The 27,108-nt window shown below is 44.5% G+C and overlaps 1 protein-coding gene across 4 annotated transcripts in view; it reads left to right on the plus strand.

Annotated features, from left to right (window-relative positions):
- The window catches only part of LOC119457730 (rhotekin-2-like), a 163,970-nt gene extending 153,482 nt beyond the window's left edge, over positions 1-10,488 (plus strand). For all 4 annotated transcript variants that reach the window (XM_037719397.2, XM_037719389.2, XM_037719382.2 and 1 more), the window contains exon 11: positions 6,587-10,488. In XM_037719397.2, coding sequence (XP_037575325.1) covers positions 6,587-6,753 — 167 coding nt within the window. In that variant the 3' untranslated portion in view covers positions 6,754-10,488. The remainder of the gene's footprint in view (positions 1-6,586) is intronic.
- Positions 10,489-27,108: the final 16,620 nt, after the last annotated feature.

Genomic DNA, 27,108 nt, shown 5'->3' on the forward strand with positions numbered 1-27,108 from the left:
CATAAAATGTGTTGTTACTAAATAAAAACTGTATTTCCATGAGCATAATGCATTTTCTTTTTTTTTGTTTGTGTGTGTGTGTGAGAGAGAGAGAGCGCATAAGCTTGAGCCACATCTCCCAGCTCTAGATGATCGCACAAATTATTTTTTAGTTCAAGTTATCCTGGGCAACTGAACCTGGCAATGTTCATCACGCCAACCCTCTCGAGTGAGGCTTGCTTAGCAGGTGTACTTGAGGAATTATCAGGCATTTCCTGGGATATTATTAACCTTAGTGAGGTTAGAACTGGTGAGGCTTATACAGTGCTGACTAATGGCCACATCCTCTGCTACAGAGGTCTTCCAGATAAGAGAGAATTCAGGGTAGGATTTCTAGGCCATAAGGACATTGCGGGCAACATTGATGAATTCTACAGCATTAATGAGAGGGTAGCAGTCGTCGTAATAAAGCTGAATAGGAGGTACAGAATGAAGGTTGTACAAGCCTACGCCCCAACCTCCAGTCACGATGATGAAGAAATAGAACAGTTTTATGAAAAATTGGAATATGCTTTTTGCTTTTAAAAGTGGAACGCAATAACATTCAGAGATCCCTGACTGCTGCTCACGCTTCCTGACAACTGCAGCTTATGCAATCGTAATGGTTACCGGGAAGCACTGGCGGCGAACGCTATGCACGAAGGCGAGCTTTCTGGTAGAAACACGGCCTCTTGTGTTGACCGATCCCAGACATAGTGCATAACCGCGCCTAAAAACTTGCATCATTTTCAGGTTTCCTTTTTTGTATTGCACTTTTAATATTTAAGTCTGAATAGATTTAAATAAAAGGCATGCGCTGTGGGTATTTTGTTTCATGACATTTGTTTGTGGATTGTCGTTCTCAACATTTCGAGGAATAGCTTTGTCAAGAATGTAAGACAACGTATGAGCAACATTAGTGACAGAATGGTGTGGCAATATAACCCACATATACCGCACTTCATATAAGAAGGCGTGGTGTATACATATACCTAAATATATTCGGAGGGCCTGTGTGGTTGGGGATGATTTTCACGGCCGCGGACACTGTATTTTCTGCGACACGGGGCCCTTAACGCTGTCGCGTTAATATGTTGAATAACTCAGTATACTGTGGTCATGGGTGACTTCGATGCAAAAGTGGGGAAAAAGCAGGCTGGTGAGAAAGCCATTGGCAACTACGCCATCGATCGGATTATAGGAACGCTAGAATAGAGATGTTGGTAGAATTTACAGAAAGGAGTGGGCTCCGAATAATGAATACCTTCTTCAGGAAGCGCAGCAACAGGAAGTGGACCTAGAAAAGCCCTAATGGAGAAACAAGGAATTAAATAGATTTCATACTCTCTGCCGATCGCAGCATAGTGCAGGATGTAGAAGTGTTAGGTAGGGTAAAGTGCAGTGACCATAGGTTAGTGAGGTCTAGGAGTTCTCTCAATTTGAAGAGAGAAAGAATAAAATTAGTCAAGAAGGAACAGGCCAACCTAGACGCAGTAAGGGTAAAAGTAGACCAATTCAGGCTGGTGCTCGCAAACAAATATGCAGCTTTAGAACAGAAAAATGAAGACAACATAGAGGTAATGAATGAAACCGTAACTAGGCTGATCTGAGAAGCAGCAATTGAAGTGGGAGGTAAGGCACCAAGGCAACCAGCAGGTAAGCTCTCCTAAGTAACAAAGGACCTAATAAAAAAAACGACAAAGCATGAAAGTGACAAACTCAAGAGATGAGATTGAATTCGCTGAACTGTCAAAACTGATCAACAAGAAGAAAGTAAAGGATATTCGAAATTATAACGCGGAAAAGATGGATGGAAGCAGTAAAATATGGACGCAGCATGAAATCAATGAGAAGAAAACTTGGCATAGGACAAGGCAAGATGTATGCACTGAATGATAAGCAGGGTAATATCATCAGCAATTTTGATGATATAGTAAAAGTAGCGGAAGAATTCTGTACTGACCTGTACAATGACCAGAGCAGCCAAGCTACTTTCATTCGAAGTAGTTATGAACAGGATACAGAGGCTCCTTCTATAACTAGAGATGAAGTTAGAAGGGCCTTGCAAGACATGACCAGGGGAAATGCTGCTGGAGAAAATGGAATAAGAGTCAATTTAAACAAAGTTGGAGGAGATATCATGCTTGAAAAGCTTGCGGCCCTTTATACGCAATGCCTCACGACTTCAAGTTTACCAGAGAGCTGGAAGAATGCCAACATTATACTAATCCAGAAGAAGGGAGACGTTAAAAAATGATAGGCCCATTAGCTTGCTTTCTGTATTGTACAAAATATTCACCAAGATAATTTTCAATAAAATCAGGGCAACACTTGACTTCAGCCAACCAAGAAAACAGGCTGGCTTCAGGAAGGGATATTCTACGATGGATCATATCCATGTCATCAATCAGATAATCGAGAAATCTGCGGAATACAATCAGCCTCTCTGTATGGCTTTCATAGATTCTGAAAAGCCATTTGATTCAGTAGAGATACCAGCATTCATAGAGGCATTGCGTAATAAAGGAGTACAGGAGGCATACGTGAATATCTTGGCAAATATCTACAAAGATTCCACAGCAACCTTGGTTCTCTGCAAGAAAAGTAAAAAGTTAACTATCAAGAAAGGGGTCAGGCAAGGAGACACAATCTCTCCAATGCTATTCACTGCATACTTAGAAGAAGTATTGAAGCTCTTAGACTGGGAAGGCTTAGGAGTGAGGATCAACGGCGAATATCTCAGCAACCTTCGGTTTGCAGATGACATTGACCTATTCAGCAACAATGGGGACATATTACAACAAATGTTTGAGGACCTTAACCGAGAAAGTGTAGGAGTGGGGTTGAAGACTAATATGCAGAAGACAAAGGTAATGTTCAATAGCCTGGCAAGGGAACTAGAATTCAGGATCGCCAGTCACCCTCTAGAGTCTGTAAAGGAGTATGTTTTTCTAGGTCAATTACTCACATGGGACCCTGATAATGAGAAGGAAATTTACAGAAGAATAAAATTGGGTTGGAGTGCATACGGCAGGTATTGCCAAATACTGACTGGGAGCTTACCACTGTCGTTGAAAAGAAAAGTACAATCATTGCTTTCTACTGGTGCTAACATATGGAGCAGGAACTTGGAGGTTAATAAAGAAGCTCGAGGACAAGTTAAGGACTGCACAAAGAGCAGTGGAATGAAAAATGTTAGGCCTGACATTAGGAGACAGGAAGAGAGCGGTGTGGATCAGAGAGCAAACGGTGGTCGCCAATATTCTAATTGACATTAAGAGAAAAAAATGGAGCTGGGCAGGCCACGTAATGCGTAGGATGGATAACCGGTGGACCATTAGAGTTACTGAATGGATACCAAGAGAAGGGAAGTAGAGTCGAGGACGGCAGAAAACTAGGTGGGGTGATGAAGTTAGGAAATTTGCAGGCGCAAGTTGGAATCGGCTAGTGTAAGACAGGGGTAATTGGAGATCGCAAGGAGAGACCTTTGTCCTGCAGTGTACATTAATGTAGGCTGATGATGATGATGATCCTGGGTTTGCTGAAAATCTAGACCGTGTGTTTACTTTGTGGAAGTGCTGCACTGACGTAAAAGTTAAATTATAGTAGCTGGGATTGAACCTGGGGCTACAGTTCAAAGCCACATGTTGTAGCTGCATGCCATGGCTACACAGTCCAGAAAAATGCCCCATTCTGCCATTGTTCAATCAGACTGTGAAGTTTTGAGAAAGTAAATGTTATGAAGTAATTGTGCCTTATCGAAAATAGACCTGTAATTTAGGTGTGTGTTAAATGGGAAGATGCTTTTTACAATCCTCGGAATTGGTTGTGTACAGTGGTCAACACACTTTTCTAGAACGCGCGAACCACTTTCTGAGGACTGCGCTAGCGATATATGAAGATGACATGTGGGGCTCAAAATCGGCTGTATGTGAGGTTGCGCGACTACATTTACAGTTTCCATTCATTTCTCTCGACCTGGTGGTCGGCTTAAGCTTTGGTAGCTGCTTTGGCCCTCAGGAGTCTGTTGTAGACAAGTTGTGTTGACCTCTGTGCAAGGCTACCCTACAAAGCAAAGTGGTTAAGCGAAAAAGCATAGACTATCCTAGATATCAAGGATACCTGTTCTTCTGCTTGCTGATTCACAGCACGTGACATGGTTCTGATGGTAACTTTAACTTGTTGATCTGTTATAATGTGTATGCTTAGAGACTTAATGAATTTCATGGGACTAAAATTATAATTATTTACCACTTAGCATTAAAACAGTAAGAAATTTTTAAATGACTTGAGAGATATTTCAGCTAAATAATGAAAACAGTGCATGTCTTGGTCCCGGTGATTGTACTCTGTTCAATGTGTAAGCAGTAAATTCGCACTTCTCTCTGATTTAGTTCAGCATTCTTTCCTTTTCAGCAGCAGTATTGAAGGCCAATGGGATGAAAAATTATCATGTTGTTATGGCAACAATAGGTATAACAATAGGTATCATAATAAAAATTAAGTTATAGATGAATATTCACTTTCAGACCTGGCTCTTTTGCTCTGGAAACTGCTTCTGTAGTTGAAATGGCATGTATTTGGGCCAGCTAGTGACTAGATAAAAAGGAGTATGCAATGAGTAGCAAGGTTTATTTTAGCGAAAAGCACCACTATGTACATAGTCATATGGGCTAACCTAAACAACATGAAAGGAAAAATAGAGCAGAAGGAAAACAAATTCATGTGCAATTCGAATTCACTGATAGAGGTATAATATTTTTGCTTTGAGCAGTGAAATTAAAGGTGCACTTGACTCTATTTAGTTATATAATATAAGCTTCATTATCTGGTGATCTATTTTATTGAAAACATATTTCTTCAAAATATGATTTAATCAATGTTGTGACGCTTTCTTCACTATGATCTTTAGGAGATAAAATGATAAGAGGCATGCACAGCTGGTCAACCTGCTGATGTAAAGAAACCGAATGAGGTAGGAAGCATCATGTGGGCAGTTATTTCAGTGCTCTTCGTGCAGTCAGTTTTGGTGCAGAAAAAGTTTAATTTTCGGTGACGGATATTTTAACGAATGGCATTTTTAAATTCACGTAAATTTCTTTTGCTTCCTGCAGCATCCTTCTCCAATACTTTCATTGCAACATTGGCATTAGAACAGTAGTAAAAAGTTAATTATATGATCTTAGTTCATTGGCAAACAGACTGTGAATGGCTACTTGACCATCTAGTGTATGCCATGCTGAAAGAATGAATAGTGAAGAAAGTATCATTGCAATAGTTCAGCCCTATTTCTAAAAAAAAACTTGTCTGCAAATAAATATAGTTCACCGAGTATATCTCTTGCCTTGTTTTCAGCACACCGAAAAGATACTGAGAGCAAATGGCATGAGAGGTATATGAAGCCTATATTGTGCAGGTATAAGGGAGACTCGTGTGCCTGTGCACCTTCAATTTCAGTGCTCAAAGCAAAACTGTTGTCTTTTTCCCAGTACATTCATGTGACACTTTGAATGTCACATGAATGTTCTCTCTTTGAGAGAATATGCTAGTGTGTATTGCCAGACAGAAAGGGTGACATGCAATGTGAACTTTCACCAATCTTAATATAAGACCACTTATATTGCCCTTGGAAAACGTCTTTCCAGCAATGCATTTCAGTTTAAAAGTGAAGCCGACTTTAAGGGGATCGGTGTAAGCTTGGTCTTTGTAAGCTGGCTTTCTCACGTTCAGTGTTTTGCAGTTTCAATGAAAATTCATCACTTCTTTATTCAAATTTTATTCTTTAAAATACAGGGAGCTTAACTGCCAGGCAACCATGTGCAGAGGTATATATTTTCTAGGGGGCAAGGGTCTGTGACAAGGTGAAAGTAAGCAGCCCAGAGCAGTTGGAACGGCTTGATCTGCTACTGTGATGCGTGCTCACGCACGGGGTGTAGAAAATTGTGAATCACAACCTGCTTTGTAAAACAATACGTTTTGAGCTTAATGCTGCAGTTGCATTCTGCACCATTAGAATGCAGTTTAAGTGCAATACTGCTGTACTTTTGTTTTCCAAATTGTCAGTCCTCCCCCTTTTACATTACGTTCATGCTTGCATTATATGTTAATGCAGATATGGTAGACGGTTAGCAACAGTAATGTTGAGCGAGGTTAAAGATAAAATGTTCTCTTTACTGGTGCACTGGATACGGGGTCTTTGAGTTTTGTCTAGTGCAAAAAGAAAGCTGGGTAAAGTACTGCACCCAGCTTTACCATGAGGAGATTGACAGCTGAATTAGCAATGAAGCAGGCATAAAGGAAAGACCACCTGCTGGACTTAAAAACAATTCCTTCAAAGTGATGTTTTGGATTGAATGTGAACTGCAATTTGATTGAAGCAGGCTAAGGAGTTAGATACTCTTGAGTGAGCATTTTTTTAGGAATAACTTAGGCACATGGCACAAGTTTTGTTGGCTGTCTATTTACTTTTTTTTTTAAGTAATATTTATAGCCATGGCATAACTTATGCAATTCTGCTGTTTTCTGCTCTGTATGACATTATGTTTCAATAAGCTGCATTGTGTCCCAGACTCTCCGCAAGGTTTGGCTGGTTCTGCGGTGCAAGACAATGCCCAGCGCATCTCGCCAACTTCAGTCCGGTCAAGAAGTTCAAGTACCTCATCAGCTTCTAGTTCAGTCAGTGGCAGCCGCAACTTTCCACTGTTGCCAGCAAGGAAAGCATTCGGTTATTTCTGAAGAGATCAGTGATTTCCTAACAATACCTTACTGGTTAAAAAGAGCACCTAAATTCACTTTTTGTTCACGAACTGGGACAAGTCCTCATTCAGTTTGGCATTGCTGTTTGGAATGTGTGCTTCTTTAGCATCTCCTAGCCCACTGTGACTTTTATGTTTAAGTCAGCTTGAGTTTTACTTCAACACCACAGTAATCTCACCTTCTAGTCACAGTGCCGGCTCAACTGTTTTGTGTCATTTGGGCTGCTATTTCACTGGTGCTGCTAGTTTTGATGCCTGTGAAGCACCTGGTGTGCATTTGCTTATGCTATCAACATTGACAATCTTTTGTTCTCCTCCTGTTTACATGTGAATGGTGTGTGAAAAACAAAAGATTCAGCAGCTTTGTGAATTAAAGCAGGTAACTTAGTGGCATCTGCCATTACTATCTTAGACTTCACTTGAAGATTGAATGTGTACTATAACATTTATTACTGCGATTGCTTAGCATTAAGCCATATAATGCCGTGTGGCTTTTTTGTATGCTTTTGATCATTGCAAGTGTGGACATGTATATGTATGAGTGTGTGAATACCTTTTTGGTGACTGTATCAGCAATGTTATCATTGTAATTATAGCTTTTATGTCTGTTTTGGTTGATTCTTCCTTTTATGTCTGTCTTGATTGATTCTTCTTGCATTGCCTTCATCGTTATTTTTATTGTTATTTTTTACTGACACACTATTAACACTGTCTTATTTGGCAGGATCATGGAGAATGAGCACTTGAAATTCAGATACTGCTTAAAATTTTGATATCTACAACAGGAACGGTAACACACAGCCTAGCAAGCATAGAACGCAGTTTTCAGCAGCAAGCATTTGCAGTTTTATGAAACCACCTGCTATTGCTTACACAGCAGCATTATTGTGAAAGCTCTGCCAAAGGTGCAGCTGCATTGATCATGGATCCAATTGTTTAATTGAGTGATCAATCGATGAAAAATGACTGAGGGGCTAGATTTTTGTTATTTAAAACTGCATGAAGCTGATAGACAATGATGTCAGGGAAAAGAGGGGAAACAAACTTGTCTACTGTGATTCAGAATGCCATCTCATTTTCATTGGTGCCCATGTAGCTGGCGCTGGCAACTGTTGGTAGCTCGCTAAAACAGCCCAAGTCCTGCCTAGTGTTCATTTCCATAAGTATGCTCAGGCCACAGCCCATCCCTAGCCTGCTTAATGAGAACAAACTTGCTCCAAACAGGGGAACTGGGATGACAAAGCCATTCCTAGCAAGTTGGTTGCCCTGCCTCTCCCTCACTTGTTGAATATGCACATGCATACCTGTGCCACATAATCATGGAAGTAGTAATTAAAGGTCTCATATGAGTAGAATTTTGGGCCAGTTGGTGATGCATATTGACTATGGTGAAGCGTGATGACAAGACAAAGGAAGGTGAGACAGATGGGACAAGCGCTGCTAACAATTGTGAACGTTTATTGGAAAATTTCGCAGCAGCAGCAGGACAATGCACGCAGGACCCCAAGACACTCTAAAACCAGCAACAAAAGCTTGTCCTGTCTGTGTCGCCTTCCTTTGTCCCATCTATCGCGCTTCACAGTAGACTAAGGTCTCATGTTTGCTGAGAACACAATTTTAGCTCGGTTGGGTCACATCGCTATTGATCTACAGTTTGGCATCATGCACGATACACTGTCTGGTCCCCACATTTAAGTGCCGAGGCTAGGCTCCATTTGCACCTACATTTTTTTTACCCCTTTTATGCACACCTTCAGTTTTCTTGAACAGCTGCCGAAGTAGGGGTTAATCATTGCTGATCGTCGACTGATAGAAGGGAAAAAAAAGTTTAAATTCTCATCCTTCTCCTCTCATCACTGCAGGCAGCACTAATAGAGAGGTTTAGCTTGTCCGGTAATCGGGTAAACGCGGGCGGACGGCGTTATAACCGTAAACGTGAGCAGCCTGTATGGTGCTGCCACCTGGTGGTGCAGAGCTCAATCAGATAAAAACAGGTAATATTGCAGTAATTAAGTGTATTCTACTTCACTGCTGGTCTAAATGTTCAGCAGCAATACGGTTACACAATTTACACAATTGGCTAACAATTTACACCAGCAGCGAAGTAGAATACACTTGGTTACTGCAATGTTAGCTGTTTTTGTCTGTTTGAGCTCTGCACCACCAGGTGGCAGCACCATACAGGCCTCTCACGTTTATGGTTCCGCCAAAACGCCCCAACGCCGTCTGCCCACCTTTACCTGATTACCGGACAAGCTAAACCTCTCTAATGACTTAAAAATTATTTTCATTGGTTTGTTTTAAATGTGCATAACTTGTAGTCTCAGTTTTTTGTACTGTGACATCTTTTCACATGTTCATGTCGGGAGCAGATGGTTCACCTGAGACCAGACTGAGCAGCATTCTTTTTCTTCAGTGCATATCTTGTCAAAGAAACAACAATGTGCACATTCCATTCCATGTTCCTGTGTACTGCAGGCAAAACAACAAATGCAGCAGTAAAGAGTTTTAGCTTGTCCATAAACATATTAGCAATTGCAGATTACCAGGTTACTGGAGTACCAGGTATACGGCAGCAACAATGCTGGCAGCAACATTTGTGATGCAGAGCTTAACCAGAGACCACGCCAAGGTAATACTGCAGTGATCCATTATATTCTACTTAACGGCTGTTGTAAAGCACTGGTAGTGACTAGTGACTTAATCATTAACATGCAGTCCTTTTATGATTTTCCTTCGAGAACACTTTCGCAACATAAAAAATGTTTCAAATGCATTGTAATTGCACAAAGCATCATGAGGTGTTGCTATCAGCTCTGCTTCAGCCTATCTACACTACAGTATTCTTAACAAGCTGAGCGTTTGTAACTGTGTTGTGATAACTTTGGCTCTAAACAGAACCATAGATATTAAATAGTAAGTTTGCACGGGTGTGTGCTGTGTTCGCAGCATTCTGTGCTTTTTAATATGGAGCAAAGTAACATGACTCCAGTAATCCGGTCATCCGGAGATGGTAACAAGTTTAAAGATAAGCTCAAACTCTATTGTTGTCTTTTTGCCGAGTTTTTATCAACTGCTTATTGTGCTTGGCAGCAGGGCAAGAAACTAGGAATATAGTGTGGCCGAGGAAGCTGTTGGTGGGAGTCGTGACTGTGGATTTGTGCATCTGTTTTTGCTTTTTTATTGATTTGCAAATTCCCATTGCTAAAGTAATGTCACTGCATCTAACTGCCATGCCAGATAGGCTACTGTTTATGTAGTGAATTCTTGTCATAGGGTGCTTTGACTTATACCTTCTATCTCAAAACATCTTGCAGTAGCATGAGCACTGGTTGCAAGCTGTGTTGTGATAAGGTGGGCTCTGTACAGAACCTTAAATAGAAATAGTAATAGTAACATTGCACGGGTGCATACTCTGTTCACAGCATTCTGTGCTTTTTAAGATGAAGCAATGTGATTTTCACTATTTATTGCAGAATCCCCACTTTATGCACTTTTGCATGTTTTTTTTTAAAGGTGTAAACACATTGCTGAATTATACTCGTCATTGTACACCACAGCTTAATCCAAAGTTCTCATTGGAAGGATAGATGGCTTGTATATAGAACAGGCATATGACTTGGTATGATTAGTTGCTTGACATGGAGAAACAAAAAGTTTTGTTTAGCAGCTGCAGGTACAGTTTGTTTTAATAAAGGCATGTATTCATGTACCATTTGTGTCTGCATTTGCTTTATTGTAATACTGTTCTTAGCTAGAAGCACTTCATAAATAATGCTGTAGCTAAAGGTGATTCCACGAGAGATTGAACATGCGTGTCCACTTGATATTTTTATTTTGCCTGTTTTATTTTATATGTTATGTAGGCATATTTAAACTGCATAGAACTGAAAATTTTATTACCAGAAAGTATTCCCAGCACAGTAAAAAAATTAGAGGACGCTTAAGCTTCGCCTTTAAGAGCAGAACGCAATCGCGTTATCGGGACCCGTTCGCATCGCAACGTGTGACAGAAATGCTGGAAAAGGGGTTTGTGTTCGAGTTTCCTCGTAGCAGAATTAGGTTTTCTTGTACACTCAAATTACAATCCGACGCCGATTGGGGAACAGTCTGCCGGCAAATCCGATGCCGAATGGTAAAGTCGTACTTTACCATTTTCCTGATGGATTTCACTGTGAAAAATTCAATTTTTGTTCACCAAAACCTTGCACCACGTGGAGGGCCTGCGTGGTCGGGGTGGTTGGGGATGATTTTCTCTGCCACCCGCATCGCGCGCTGGTTGCCGACACCGGATTTTCTGCGACACGGGGCCCTTAACGCTGTCGCGTTAAAAATATTTGAAAGTGGGGTCGACCCGTGGGCGTCCTGCTACAGCTTACTGCAATATTTTCCGACTTTATGGCCAAATTCAATGCAAACTAAAGAAGTATTGCAAACCTTTTCTGTTTGTTTTAGTAGGCATAAATGTAAATAACTTCCATGAGTTTTTTTATGCTGCTTGCAAAAGAAAAAAAGTATTCCAGAATTCTGAGCACGGCCCAAATGAGAACCATTTTGCAACTTTGATGCGCCTTTGCCCATTTTCTATTTCACACAGAAACTTGAAAAGAGTGTCAAATATAGAAAGGAGCCTTTGCAACATTCCTGGAAAAGATTGTTCCTACGAAAATACAAGATAATAAAACATAGTTAAATAAACAAGTTTTTTCAAAAAAGGTCATTTTCAAAAATACAAACATTTTGGATGGAAGTCCTCTTATGTCAGGCAAAACATGGGTGCGATATTATGTTTCCTAGTTTGCTTTAGTCACAGAATATAACGGGCCCAAGTGGCCGTGGTTGAGCATGCTGGCTTTAGTGCCCCGAGGACTCGCTCTGGTATAATTGTATAATAATAATTTAATAAATATAGTATAATATTTTAACTAACATTATCTTCGTGTTGCACATAATGTGCTTGTCCAACACTGTATTGTTTGCGTTTCTTGCTTGGAGTGAGCTATAGTAAGCTGTATTTAGCTATATTGAAGACTGAATAGTTGGTATGATGCACAATATCATGAAAATAGGGCATACACACACTTTTCCTTCATTTGTAGCTTCGTGCTACTGTCGGGTAGATGGCAATTCTTCCTTTCTTGAATTTTCTTTCATCTTGGGGATTTCTGCAGAACTGATTTGCCATATTCAATGTCCCTATGTGACGATTAATTCGGCTTCACTCTTGAATTTGCTAGCCTCTTGCCTAGCTGTCCCGGAGTGGCATTGGTTGCAGGTCCTACCTCTGGACCAGGATGAACTTTCCTTCAACTGCGAAGCTCTCTGAGAAACCCTATTCCTTTGTAGCTTTGTGCTAATGTCAGGTAGACTGCAGTTTTTTTCCTTTCTTAAATCTAGTGCATTTCTGCTCAATTGATTTTCCAGGATTCTACTCCATCTCACCAACTCCATGCAGTGCAGCGAGAGCTGCGGATTGTGTCGGCCAACTAGAAAAGGGAAGGACTGCTTCATTGACTGCCTCGGATCACACTCCGCACGATGCTGACTGAATGGAAGCGTCACAGAAGTGTCAGCAGCACACAATGGGCGAGCGCTTCTCTGAAACATGCAGCCTGCTCACATTACTGACTCGGGCCTTCACCCTCGCTGTTCTGCGCAAAGCTGGCAAGATAAAGTATAAGTGATGTGATGAGTTTTAGTAAATTTCCAGACTTAGGATAGGGGTGACTGACAAAGGCAGGGGTAATTGAAGATTACTGGGAGAGGCCTTCATCCTGCAGTCGACCTAAGTTGATGATGCTGAAGCAAACAAAGAAGGTAGCTGGGGTGTAAAGTCCCTCTGATGCGGGTTCCATCACATTTCTCTGAAAGCCTCCAGAGAAGGGAGATTGACACATGCTGGAATTAGGGCAGCTGCTCAGTGAAGGTGAGCAACAAGGTGTGAAGGGGAGCAATGCTGTTATTGAAAAGATGTTTTGTTAATTTGACTTATTATTATTTTTTAAAGGCTTTCAAGCGCCAAGTGAGAACAAAATTTATGACTGAAGGTGATTTACTGTACAAACCCTTGCTCAGATTTGCTTGCCTCTTGTTTATGCACCAGAAAGACTGTTACTGTGGACATTCATTATTGTATAATGCATATGAAAGCTCCCTAGCTACCACTAAAACAAGACGAAGAGGCTTTAGGCTTTTGGGTAGCATAATATTGCTGCACCATCTGCTGCAGCAAGGTTGCTCTAGACAAGCCACCAGCCTGAGGCAAAGTACTTGCATATGATTGGCTGTCACCACTTTAATGTGTGATTTTTTTAAGTCTCAGATTAATGTTTTGGTGAGGAGAAATGATGTTTTCCTGCACAGTCAGCCATTGCATCCTGGGTGCCTTGTTCATAATGTAGCTCTGGCAAATAGAAGAAAAGAAGAAAGTTACTTACTGTCTACGTGTCTGGTGGCTTAGCAGTATTCAAGGAAACTCCCATTCACGAAAAATAGTTTGCACTGTAAATAAGAACAGACATAGCTTAGCAATGCCAAACATACTTGTCTTCACTGTACTGATTACTGCGATGATGGCCTGATATGTATCCGTTTTTGCAAGAAATGGTGACAAGCTAGCTGTGCATCTTTGGTAAAATAGCACTGACTAGCTAATCTGAGAAAGAGTGGAAAAACAAGGGACCAACATTGTGTCAAATAAAAGGTTCATCTACACATTCAGCTGGAATAAGTCTCCTAAAATAATGTAGTGGTTTGGAGTATTGCACTGTTTGAGGCACTGAATAGCTCGCATTCACTGGCAAGGTCATGATGCACATTACCGTAGCAGCCTCCTCTCCTCACATCACCACCTTTACCATCCTTTACTCTCACCTTTCTCGTTATTCCCGCACCATTCCTTGAACTTTGAAATTTATTCACTTTTTGAGGCAATGCCTTGTATTGCCTACAAGCAAGACTAAAGGAGAAAGTAGTCTCCTGACTGGGTTTTGATCTCGCAGGGCAAAACAGCATCAGTGATTCTCGAGGCACATGAAAATAAAAACAGTCCTGTATCAGTCACAAATTAAGAAGCATGACAGCAAGTATATAGTATATATGAACTGTTAACAATAGTAAACAATGGCACCGAGAAATACATAGTCCTTTGTATGAAATCAGCTAGTGCAAAGAAAAACGAGAAAGAACAACAGCAGAACAAAGGTGAAACAGGTAATAAGGATAGTAATTAGGAGAGCTTCTGCTATTTACACATAGCTGAGAAAAAACACTGCACACACCATTTATACATATTTAAACACAGTTTCCACTCTAAGAAGCTGTGTGTTCAAATAATGAGCACAGAGCACACTTGAAATTGCTTAGGGAATTTTTAGCAATATGCTAATAATATTAGGGTAGATGTTACACAGTAACATAATCTGATGTTTCATTCGCTGATTACCATAATTAGTTCGCAGCCTTTCCACTGCTACAGACGTCTGACGTAAAGCAAATCCTGTACTTATATTTAAATAACGATTAGAGAACTATTCTTTGTTTTTCATTATCTCTTTAAATATAAAGGTACCTAATTTATCTCTATAAGAATCTTGAAACTGTGGGGGCTTGTGTTGGGTCATAGATCTAGAGCACTTTTTTTTTATTGGTGCAGAGAATGAAATCTTGCTGGGCGTTATAGTAGCACCAAAATCATTTCGACAGCAGTCTTAAAACTTGTACCCCAAACCACTTGTTAATAACTAATATAAGAATGTATAATACCAAAATGCATTTGCCTTTTAAGTGGAGGCAGTAGTAGGTTCAGTACAATGTACTGATTGATCTTGGTATTTTCATGCGAACATTGCATACATATTTAGTCCAACTCTGGTTTCTCTGGAAGGTAACCCGCCCCAAGAAGGAATGACACTGTCGACCTGTTAAAATTTTTAGTTTCTATAGTGGAGTTTAATTTCAAGAACGCAGGCTTATTTTTTTACATAAAAGAGCATACATATATATGATCTTAAGCAACTTGAACAAATGGCAAGTATATGGCTAAATAAACTTAGTAACTGGTTATTATGGGGCTAATAGACCTGAGCTCAATTTGAAAAAGAAAAAACTGGTTATTATGGGGCTAAAAGACCTGAGACCAATTTAAAAAAAAATGTTTTTCTTTTTCAATTGAGCTGAGGTCTATTAAACCCATAATAACCAGTTACTAAGTTTATTTAGCCATATACTTGCCATTTGTTCAAGTTGTTTAAGATCTGTTTCGGCAAATAAAATATTGGTATACAATATAATTTTGCTGGTGAACATAACCCGCCATGGTGGCTTAGTGGCTATGGTGTTCTGCGAGATCAAATCCTGGCTGCGGCGGTCACATTTCGATGGGGGCAAAATGCAAAAACGCCCGTGTCCCGTGCATTGGGGGCACATTAAAGATCCCCCGGTGGTTAAAGTTAATCCAGAGTCCCCCACCACGGCCTGCTGTAGTGGGGGACTCGTGGTTTTGGCACATAAAATCGTGGGGAATCGTGGGGGATTGTGGTTTTGGCACATAAAATTCCAGAATTCAATTCTGGTGAACATATATGAATATCATTTATATTTATTATAAACAACAAGTGTCCCAGAAAGGAACCCCGTGGACCGCCATATTTAATGATGCGGTTTCTAGATTTCTAACCATGCAATGAAGTCAACTGTAGGTGCGATAAAAAGTTACTACGGATGAGTGCAAAAGCAATTTCCATGATTTCATAGTGTTCCAGTTTATGCAACAAGATATTGTGCTTTATCAAATGCTTTCTGGAAAGGTAAAGAATTACCTAGTGTGGAAAGGCTTTCTTCGATATTAGAAATAAACTTCAACCTCGATAAAACGATGTCAGTAAAATTGGCACTTCGTTATATTGAAATTTTGCTATGCTGAAATTAGATCATTTATGTGAATAAGTACAGTCGCCGACGGATTTTTCTTACAGGAAAGCGCAGTAATATTTCCCGTATTATTTGCGCAATCGGAATAAGCGAATTTCAATGAAAAAAATAGTTTGTTGACTTCGAGAGTCGGCGACCGAACGTACGGTTTCATGCCAAGTCGACGATATTTTGAGATCGGCGGTACGAAGTGAAGCCTGGCGAAGCTTTCGCGTCCCCTCCATCGGCCGCGACTGATAATGCCGCCCGCAGTGGGACGACGCTATCATGAAGAGCGCAGGCTGAGGAGATGACTAAGAAAAAACACGTACGCCGACCAAATAAAACTTTAAAAGCAAGACGTTTCGGATTACATACGGAAGCCTAAAGACAGGAAAGTGGGGAATTGTGAACAAGGCTTCCGTATCGAAGACGAAACGTCTTGCTTTTAAAGTTTTCACGCGATAGCGTTAAAGGCCCTGCGTTGCAGAAAATCCGGCGTCGGTCTCGGCGTCCGCGGCCAAGAAAGTCATCCCGAACCACCCCGGCCACGCAGACCCTCCGCGTGGCGCAGATGCGCTGGTGAACAAATCGAATTTCTCAAAGTAAAATGCATCAGAAAAATGGTAAAATACGACGTAACCACAACCTACAGACGTGATAGCGTCGGATTGTAATTTGAATATACGAGAAAACTTAATTATCTTACGTGGAAACTCAAACACAAGCCCTTTTTCTAGCATTTCTACCTCTAATACAGTGGCACGCCGCGGTTTGCTCCTTGCAAATGTACTATCCAGATGGTGCTCGCCTCGATCAGCCGTAGAACAAGAGGCGATTAGAGTATTGGTGGAAAAAAATGTCGCAGTTTCGCCCGAAAGGCGAAGCATCAATTGCGATAGCGATAGCAAATTAGAGAGCTGTATATACGGAGTAGGGATAGTAGTTTTATCGGCTGCATAAACTTGGACACATTCGCTTACTGACTGAATTAACAAGCATGGTGTCAGCGCGCACAAGCAAACATGAATAGATCACTCTCGGTGGCCGCTGACAACTGTCAAAACGCTGGCGTGAGCAAGCGCGGCCGCAGCAGCGAGCGAAGGTTTGTGCGGTCTATCGCTTCAACGGAAACTGAGATGCGAAAGGCAGAGTGCATACAAAGGTAAGAGCCGTGTGGAGATCGCTTTCAAGATACGGTGCGCACGACAGCCCGCAGCGGCGCAATGTACAAGTACGCAGTTGGTCGCACAGTAGCAGCCCCAACCCCTCCCTCCCGCGCTGCCTTCCCGCTTTCCTACTTTCGCGTGGGAGATTGAGTCGCCAGTTACCCTTGCGCCTGGTCGCAAGATACGCATTTGATGCCGCAGTACAGCGTCGCCCCCCCTCCCTCCCTTTCATCCCCCCAACGGCCTTTCGCGCGACGGAAGAAGTCGCGTTTGCTCTCCGCCGTGCGTTCGCTCTTCCTGAAAGCGCGCGTCCTTCGCTCGTTCCTACGCGGTCGCTCCTACTCCCTACGATTCGCCGATGCCCCGACATCATCCGTATATTCGCACCCTCAGCGCGGTATACCGCAAGGCTCAGTTCTTTCTCCTTTGCTCTTCAACCTCGCCATGTGCGTCGTTCACCGCGCCTTCGAACCGTTAACCTCCATCCGCTATACTATCTAGGCAGATGACATAACCATCTTATCTTATTTAAGTTCACCGGGATACATACAAGACTGCCTGACGCCCTTGCTACCGCTTCGGCTGCCGCCAAAACAATCGGGCTTTCTTGCTCACCTCCTACTTGTCCACGATCCTCGATGGCAATCCATACTGGACCAGTACTGGATCGTCATCCCATTCCTCTAGTAAAATCCATAAAAAATTCTCGGCCTCCACATCCAAGCCGATGGCGGAGCCTCTTCGGCGCTCCGGCATATTATCCAGCAAGGGGAACAAATTCTACACCTAATGCGTCGCGTCACTAACCGGGTGAGGGACCTACGCGAATGTGCATTTTTAGGGGCGAAGCTCCTTATAGCGGCACCCGTTCGTCCCCGTCGTAGTAGGTAGCCACGTCTAGTTTTATGAATTGCTCAATAGATGGCGTTGTGTGTCCGTATATGTATGTATACCCATATATACATATATATGTATACGTATAGTATAACCAGAAGCCGACTTCTGCTTCCGGTTCCACTTCCGGTTCCGGAAGCCAGCTTCCGGCTTCCGGAGAACGCTTCCGGCGTTTTATGAAAAAGAAAATTCCGAAAGTTGTGTCCGTAGCGCGGAATCGAACCAGGGACCCCTCGCTTGCGAACGCGCGGCGCTAACCACTACGCCACGAAGCGCACATAGACACACGCACCAAGATGGCAATAAATACCCAACATTAACGAAAGGCCGCGTTTCTAGCGCGTTTCTAACGCGTTTGTGCTAGCGCGTTACGGCACGTGTAAGAAGCTGGTGTAAGACGCTGTGGCCTCTCCGCCTTACCTTCAACGCGTTTCGAACGCGCTGCCCAAGGCGGTGGCAAGTCAAGTTCAAGTCGAGGAGCGTTTATGAATACGGGGGGTATACTCTCTCAGCAGTCATGTGATGGCGTCGGCAAACGCGGTGCACGTTCCGGCATGTGTAAATGGCTGCGTAAGACGCTGTGGCCGCTCCCCCTTACTAGAGAGTACTGCACGTTTCTAACGCGTTTGTGCTAGCGCCCCCATAAGCGGGAGATCCGATGAGTCCCTCCGGAGCTTCGCCCACTCATCATCATTCACCCCGTGGATATGCTGTGATTTTTTTTTCGTCTTCGCGGCGCACTCCTTCTATCTCGCTATCGCTACCAGCTCCCTTATTATTGCGATAGCAATTATATGGACACTTAAACTGGATTTCTGCCGTCGCCGTGAGGTTCCGTATAGATAACATCATCGCCGCGCGCCGTATGCCCGAGCGGTAGCGTGCGGGGGACGCGTGCTATCACGGAGAGCGAACGCACGGCGGAAAGCTAACGCGACCGTCGCGCGTGGGGATATGGGAGGGAGGGAGGCGGGGCGACGCTGCGCTCCGGCACCAAAGGCCTATCTTGCAACCGGGCGCAAGGGGAACTTCCCACTCAATCTCCCACGCGCAAGCAAGGAAGCGGGACGGCAGCGCTGGAGGGAGCGAAGGGGGGGGGGGGCGCACTTCTACTCTGCCAACAACCGCGCTCGTCGCTCGCCGGCCGCACTGTCTCTTATCTCCACACGGCTCTGACCTTTCCTATGCGCTGTGCATTCGCCGCTCAGTTTCCGTTGAAGCGATAGACCGCACGTACCTTCGTTTGCTGCGACGTATATGCGCTTGCTGCCAGCGTTTTGACAGTCGTTGTCTGCGGTCATTCAGTGTGATCTATTTATGTTTGCTTGTGCGCGCTCACACCACGCTTGTTCATTCAGTTAGTAATAGTCGGGCCACATTTTCCAACGCACGCTACACATGCAATGCTGCCCGGATCGGCAGTGCAGCGCTACAGGTGTGTCCCTTCGCACGCGCTGCCCACGGGAAGCGCTTCTCATCAACACCACCGTTTCACACGCGCCTTCTCGTGGTCATCGAGTCTCTCTTCATGTCGGTCTACTTACGCCGCAGCACACCTGCTTACTTAATCAGCTCATGTTTACTACAATTCATATTGCTACCAAAGCCGCTCACTTTACTTCGTATGACATTGCTGTGTTGCTATCTTATTCATTGCTTCGCCCTTAGGGCGAAACTGTGACTTTTTTAACTCTTCGCCAACAGGGCCTTAATCGTCTTGACGCACTCGTACGCAAAGCAACAAAAATTGCTTTGGGCCTCCAAATCACTGCCAGCAACGACAGCCTAGCTCAGCTGGGCGTCCACAACACTACAGAAGATATTATCCTGACTCACCGTCGCAACGAGGAACTTCGCCTGAGCACCACCACTCAGGGACGCCACATCCTGGCCTATGTCGGCTTCTCTGTCTCCACGTCCCTCTCCACCACCTCTACCGCACTTTTGTCATCCTGCGCGACACTTCTACGAATCGCGCCATTACTTCGCAACGTGAATCCCTGTGTACACGCGCAACGCCGTGCGGCTGGAATCCGCTATTTTCAGCATTTCATCCACACTCGTCCAAACAGTCAGTTCTATTGCACGGACGCTAGCGTCTCCTCACTCGACTCTGCCGTAGTGGTACTTTCGGGCAGCTATGCTATTCTCCATAGAGGAGTCCTCTCAGTTACAGATCCCACACTTGCTGAACTACATGCCATAGTAGCTGCTTGCCGCTATCTTCCCACCTTCACCCGCACCTGCTATCATTCTCAGAGGCTCCATTGCCGCCTGTCGCTTCTTATTACGCGGGGAACTTCCCTACGCCTTTGGCAGATCGTGTGGGTACCTGGCCGCGCGGCACTGTCGGGGAACGAACGAGCTAATCGGCTCGTCTGTGACACTCTTCGCCATTCTCCCGACTTGCCCGGGCCAAGCTCACATGATTCCCGACCTCCTCCCATTTCTCTCCAGCCCTATCGACTTGCCCGCCGCATGTTTACCCCTTTACAACTCGGTCTATCTCGCGCACACGGCGTGACACGGCGCACACGGCACACGGCGATGAAAGGCGCGCATGGCGGGACCCTGGACTGAGGGCCCTCTCCACAACTGCTACTCTTACTTTTACAGCGAAGCTGTTAAGGGCTCAGTCTTCGATGGTCGCGTCCGGATGTAGAAAAAACTCTCATTGGCCGTATTGTATGTGCGAGTGAAAGCGCGCGAGGGACGCGCGCTTTCACGGGGAGCGAACGCACGGCGGAGAGCAAACGCCTCTTCTTCCGTCGCGCGTAAGGCTGTGGGGGGACGGGAGGGAGGGAGGGAGGGAGGGGAGGCGACGTTTAGCTGCGGCACCAAATGCATATCTTGCGACCGGGCGCAAGGGGAACTGGCGACTCAATCTCCCACGCGAAATGAGGACAGCGGGAAGGCAGCGCGGGAGCGAGGGGTTGCGGCTTCTGCTCTGCGAACAACTTGTACTTTGCGCGGCGTCAGGTGGTCGCGCGCACCGTATCTTGAAAGCGATCTGCAACACGGTTCCTACCTTTGTATGCGCTGTGCTTTCGCCGCTCAGTTTCCGTTGAAGGGACAGGCCGCATGAACCTTCGCTCGCTGCTGCTGGCGCGCTTGCTCACGCCAGCGTTTTGACAGCGGTTGTGTGCGGTCACACAAACAACGCGCAGAACTGTTGTCGACGGCGGCGGCGTTTTCGCCCACGTTCGCACCCAACGCTCGCGGTGCTGGTGACGTGTTTATGAAGAACGTGCCAACCTTTGCCGTACACCCTATGGCGGTGTACCGTAGCGACCATAAGGCCATGATCCTTGTGGTCACTAAATAAATAAAAACTACCGCATCATATATATTTCTCATTCTTTAATAGTTCAAATAACCAATTACACCATCACATCTTAATAGTCATAATTGTAAATACATAATTCCCACCATAGTACAGCTTAGAGCACTGCACGGGCCCGGCCCGGGTCCGTTTTTACGTTGGACTGCCCGCTCGAGCCCGACCGAAAATTTTATGGCGAGACTCGGGCCCGGCCCGGTCTCGGAAATAATCTACGTTACCCGCCCGGCCCGGCCCGCCACTCCTTTACCTTAGGCCCGAGCCCGGCTCGAAACCGGCCCGAACCGACCCGAGACCGAAAAAGACATGTTTTTCAGAGTCGAGACATGCGAGGATAACTCGATGCACGTTACATGCACACCACCAGAAAGTCCGATCCCGGCCCGAGCCTGTGAAAAAACTGTCCTACCCGGTCCGGCCGGGCCCAGGCTTTCGGGTAAGCCCGAGCCCGTGCAGTGCTCTAGTACAGCTTCGCTGGTCTTCCATCTCCACCCCAGTGGAAGGGCTGACAGTTTCTTTATTTAATGAAGTGTATCATCATCATCATCATCATCATCATCATCATCATCATCATCATCATCATCATCATCGCGCGCTTTCACTCTCACACAGTAGGAACCACAGATGGGAACCACAAATTAAAAAGGTAATAACTAATATTTCCAAATGTGTAGGTATACTTGCACGACTGCGTTCCTTGCTTCCAGTTTCCGTTAAGATAACACTTTATAACAGCTTGTTTTTATCGCATGTCAGTTATTGTTTTTTTTTTGGTATGGGGAAGTACAACAGCAACGAACATTAATAGACTATACAAACTACAGAAAAAAACGATTAGGCACATTGCTAATGTTGACTATTATGCGCACACGGGTGAATTATTTGAACGGTTTAACATTATTCCAATTCATCAGATTTACGAGCATTACCTAGCAATAAGATATAAAAAATCCCTGCTCAATATCAATCGCGCTTTTTTGGATATTTTTCAACTAGAACCATACATTACCCCATACCCTACTCGTCGCCAACAACACTGGATCATTCCATTCTGCAGAACACACTTCGGCCGACAAATGCTTCGCTTCACTGTTCCTGTTTTATTAAACAAATTAACTCAAAAAAGGATAAAGATGAAGAATGTGGCGCATGTGCTATTAGGGAAGCACTTTTATCATGAAATCAACGCAATATTATTTATCACTAACTAAACTTTCAGTGTATATTGTAATTTGTCTTCATGTATTGTACTGTGTAATTTAACCGTAAAGGAATCTGTGTATCTATATTTTCAGTTGGTGATGAATCTATGCGTATTACAACTTGTAAAATATTAACCCTTTCTTACTATGAATGAATTTTGTTCGTCTGTCCTCAATGCTTTCCATGTATCAGGGAGGCTCGGCTTCCCCTCAAGTGACTAATGTCCCTTTTATCCCAAGCCTGCCCTCATCCTTGAGATGAAAATAAACTGATTTGATTTGATACAGCATACGGCACGCGGTGACGATTTTATCGCCCTTGGACTTTATACGGAACATCACGGCGGCGGCGACGCCGATGGCAGAAATCCGCTTGGAGTGTCCATATAATTGCTATCGCAATAAAATCAAGGAAGAGATTGATACGACCTCATCTCTTAAAATCATAGGTATCCGTGAAGGTAGATTTTGGGGAAAAAAAGAAAAGGATTGATGAGAGGTATACGAAAATGCTAGATAAATAACATGTATAGTATACCTGATTAAACCAAGCAGGCTAGGTGACTATTTGTCACCGCCCCGTTTCAAAGGAGATGCCATTAAATCATCATCATCAGCAGCCTAAACGGCAGCCGCATGCGGAGGCGAAGTTGGAGAAAAAAAAAAGAAAGCAGCAGTTGTTGTCGGGAAGCCTGATAAGCAGCCAAGGATCTTTGAATGCTATCGCGTTCCACTCTTAAAAGCGAAGCTTAAGCGTCCTCCAAATTCTTTTATTTTGTCGGTGTACGTCTTTCTTTATCATGTTCCCTCCCGACCAGACGGGCTTCTGTCGAACTCTCGATTACAGGCTGAGGAGATCGAGCGCTTCGTGTTGCCTCTCCCTTCAACACGTCTCCGAAAGTCGAGATTACGCTACCTACAGCGCTAAACGCTAGAGAAGACGGCGTACACGAAGCCGCGAGGCCTTCGTGCTGCCTTTATATCTTCAGCGCGAACTAAGAGGCGAGATCACAGCGCACACGAAGCCATCAGCCCTAGACACTGTGCCCACCGCAGATTACTTCAAGATAAGGCCCGCGCTCAGCTGCGCCATACGCAACGCAGCCGCGGCCAGAGTAGAACGCCTCTTCCCGTAGCGGCTTTGGCGTTGCACACAAAAGAGGCGTACAAAACAGAGTTCCCAGCAACGGTTCAAAAAGTTTGATGCTGTCAATTCTTTGTGTTTGTGTGTTTTCTCAAAAATATAGGTAGGAAATTGGGCAAAATAAGAACAAGAGCTTGGTGGCGCAACCCACCATCCCGTTTCAAAGGGGATGCTGAGTATGCATCCATCCATCCACGCGCTGCTAAGCCCGAGGGCGCGGGATCAAATTTCGTCTGCGGCGGCCACATTTCGATAGGGGCGAAATGCAGAAACGCCCGTGTACCGTCCATTGAGGGCACGTTAAAGAACCCCAGGTGGTCCAATTTATTCCGGAGTCCTCCACTACGGCGTGCCTCATAATCATGTGGTGGTTTCGGCACGTAAAACTCCAGAATTTAATTTTAGGACCAAAATGACGGAGGCAACGGCCTGCTGCAGCTGGAGCACGAGGGCTAGCTTGAATGAAAAACAAGATAACGTTAAAATGGGCTTATACGCTCCACTACTAGGTGAGCTTGAAATACGCACCTTGACAAACGCCATGCGATATTTACCGTATTTACTCGTGCGCGTTTTTTTTTTTCAGATTTTTTTTCTTTTGTTGTATATAAGCAGGCTTAATACCTGCAGGGTGTCCCAACCATTGTGCACCAAGTGAAAAAAAAAAAAAAAGGATGGAGCATGGAGCATCATATACGTGCATAATATAAATCACGTTGTTTTGAGTCTCATTGAGAAACCGCGAGTAAATTTTTAGTGTCTCACTTCCAATTATATTTAATGAAGCATTACTGTTATATGGTGCCACTGTTCTGTGCGCACTACGGTGCCTGGATGCCAACACCGGATGTGCGCAGTCATATTTTTCATATTTAGCGGTCTTTCTATTTGTCCGAAAAAGTAAACTTGCAATACGTACCTTGCTGGAAACACTTCATTTTGATATGCCTTACGATTCTCCACAACCGCCTAATCGACATCTTGACAATTAAGAACAACAAATGCATTTTGAAGGTAAAAACGATATTGCTGTTTTTTTGAAGCTGGTGCGCAGCAGAAATTTTGTTTACTTCAAATTTTGTGATGGCCCATAGAGGCCGCGGGTGCGTTTCGCGTTCACCGATCGCGCACACCGATTGCCAGTCGATCGTCGCAAAGTGCAGGTACCGCACGCGGGACTTTGACTCCGCGACACTGTCAGTTTAGGCTGTGCTGCACGAAATCAATTTAGAGCTTTATAGGCTGTATGCCCACACGCGAGCTTATGTCCTTCCGTCCAGTATCGCTCAAGGAACTAAACTCCGCTTCACGCGCGTGGCCGTTAGTCCTGCCCGTGATCTCAACTCCGATCGCCGATGTGATCTACTGGTACAGATATATTAAGGGCGGACTTCTCGCAACGGCTTAGTTGTTAGTGACATCTAGTAGCTGCTTGCTGAAATTACCCATGCACGCGGGGATGTGCGTGGCGCTTAGTGAAATTCAGCGCCCGTCCCATTCTTTTGTGTACTTTTCGTCCTCGTCCATAGCGCTGTTTTAAGAACACTGTTTAGTGAAACTTTTTTTTCCCAGATTTTCGCACTTCAATGTGGGAGTGCGGGTCTCGCACGAGGGCGGTCCTTACACAAGTAAATACGGCACACAGGAATTTCAGCTATAGCTGTCACTGACGGCTCTAGCATACAGCAAGGACATGCGATCGAATGACGATGATATATGTGATTAAGGAGTTACATAGCACGGCCGCGGACAGGTAATTGTCGGCCGCCCCCGTGCATGAAGAAAAGAGGTCGTGGAGAAGCGTTATCTGCGAGCCATTCAGCGTTTCCAGCTTCGCTGCCCCGAAACACTTGTGCCCCAAAGATTGGACGAACACAGCTACCAAAGATGGAAGATGTTAACGGGAGGCAGCGCAGGATCAGAGCTTGTTGGTACTCGCTTTTCCAACGACAAGCGCATATTTTGTTCGGCACAGAAATATACATACATGTGAATTGTATGAAATAAATGTGTTTACGTTGGCGAAACGCCGGCACAGAATCGACCACGACCCGCCGTGGTTGCACCCTGCAATGCAGTTTGGCTGTACATGTCGCGCCACCTAGCAGCGGCGGTGAGCACCCGCGAGTAGGCCCTCACCGTCATTTCACCTTGGTCCGTAATGCGCTCAGGCGCACCTGAAAGCTTCCTTTTCAGATTTTTCAATGGATTCACCGCGACCACTCAGCAGCTCCTCCGTGAGAAGTGTAAACAAAAATAACATGCGCATATACTGCTGCTTTAGGTATTTTCACAACTGCGAAGGGGATGTCGGCATCAAATTGTGCCGCTTCCCTTCAAGACTGTGGGGAGAAACCCGGTGGCTGAAGGTGGATCGTCGTGGTTCGGGCCGTCAAGCAAGAGTCGCTCTTGCGTATTTCTCTTGAACTATGACGCAAACGCAAAATTAAAAAAAGAAAAAAAAAACACAAGGCAGCATCCATGAAAACGCCCAATAAAGCGACAACTGCATAAACACGCGTGATCTGATTCCCGCTGTTGTAAATTGGTTTGGATAATTGTTGAGCTAGTCTTGCTCCAAAACAAATGCGCAGTGGTTATGTGTCAAGTCTAGCTTCGTAAGCGCTCCGCGGTGGACCTTTGTACGCACTGTAGTTCTTGTGCATTAATAAGCCAACGTGCAGCTCCTTTCTGCGCCTGGATCAAGACGCGACTGCTGAAACCGGGCTCATTCATGCCGACGACGTTTTCTCGCGTTTAGAACAACAGAACTAAGGCTAGAGTGCACCGCAGCACACATCGAGTATTCGCAAAATAGCACTTCTCTCGCGCACGCTAGCACACATTTGTTCAGTCTTGGTGTTGCTTAGTGTCAGCCGATTGCTCCCTGTTATGTTTCAGCGGTGATGACCTCTCAGACTGGAGCCCGAATGACAACACCAGAATATGCTCGAGGCACTTTGTCAATGGAGAAAAAAACGCCATAAAGAATCATTCAAGTTACCTTCCAACTCGCCAAAACCTCGACAAATGTGATAAGCAAGGCGCGCTCGAAGTATACTGAAGCTACAAATGAAAGTTGAAAAACGTCCACGGCCGTATTTGCCCACTTAAGCGGAATAAATTATTTATTTGTTAACTTACTTTGAGTTCGACGTCGTAAACGTGCTTTATTTGTCGTGACAAGAACTCTGCTGCGATGTCCGTCCTGTTTACTTTTTTGACACGAAATACATGGTTGTTGCAAAGTTGACGTCCTTTCTCGAGTGTCGGTGGTCGAAAATGGGCCTCAATGTTTTAAATTGCCTTAAAAACCACAGTTTAGAACGCCCGACTTGTTTCGAATGAGCGCCGCAGAAGCATGCCTTCGTAGAAGTGGCCGCCTCGGTGTTTCGCGGAACTGACACGGCGGCGCTGACGGCTGAGCCGATCGCTGCGCCGCCTGACCATTGAAGGGATGAGCACGAGGTCGCGGGATCGAATCCCGGCCACGGCGGCCGCATTTCGATGGGGGTGAAATGCGAAAACACCCGTGTACTTAGATTTAGGTGCACGTTAAAGAACCCCAGGTGGTCAAAATTTTCGGAATCCCCCACTACGGCGTGCCTCATAATCAGATCATGGTTATATGTCACGTAAATCCCCAGAATTAAAAAAAAAAAAAGAATCGACCACA

The sequence above is a fragment of the Dermacentor silvarum genome, chromosome 1 (genome assembly GCF_013339745.2).
Source record: "Dermacentor silvarum isolate Dsil-2018 chromosome 1, BIME_Dsil_1.4, whole genome shotgun sequence".
NCBI lineage: Eukaryota > Metazoa > Arthropoda > Arachnida > Ixodida > Ixodidae > Dermacentor > Dermacentor silvarum.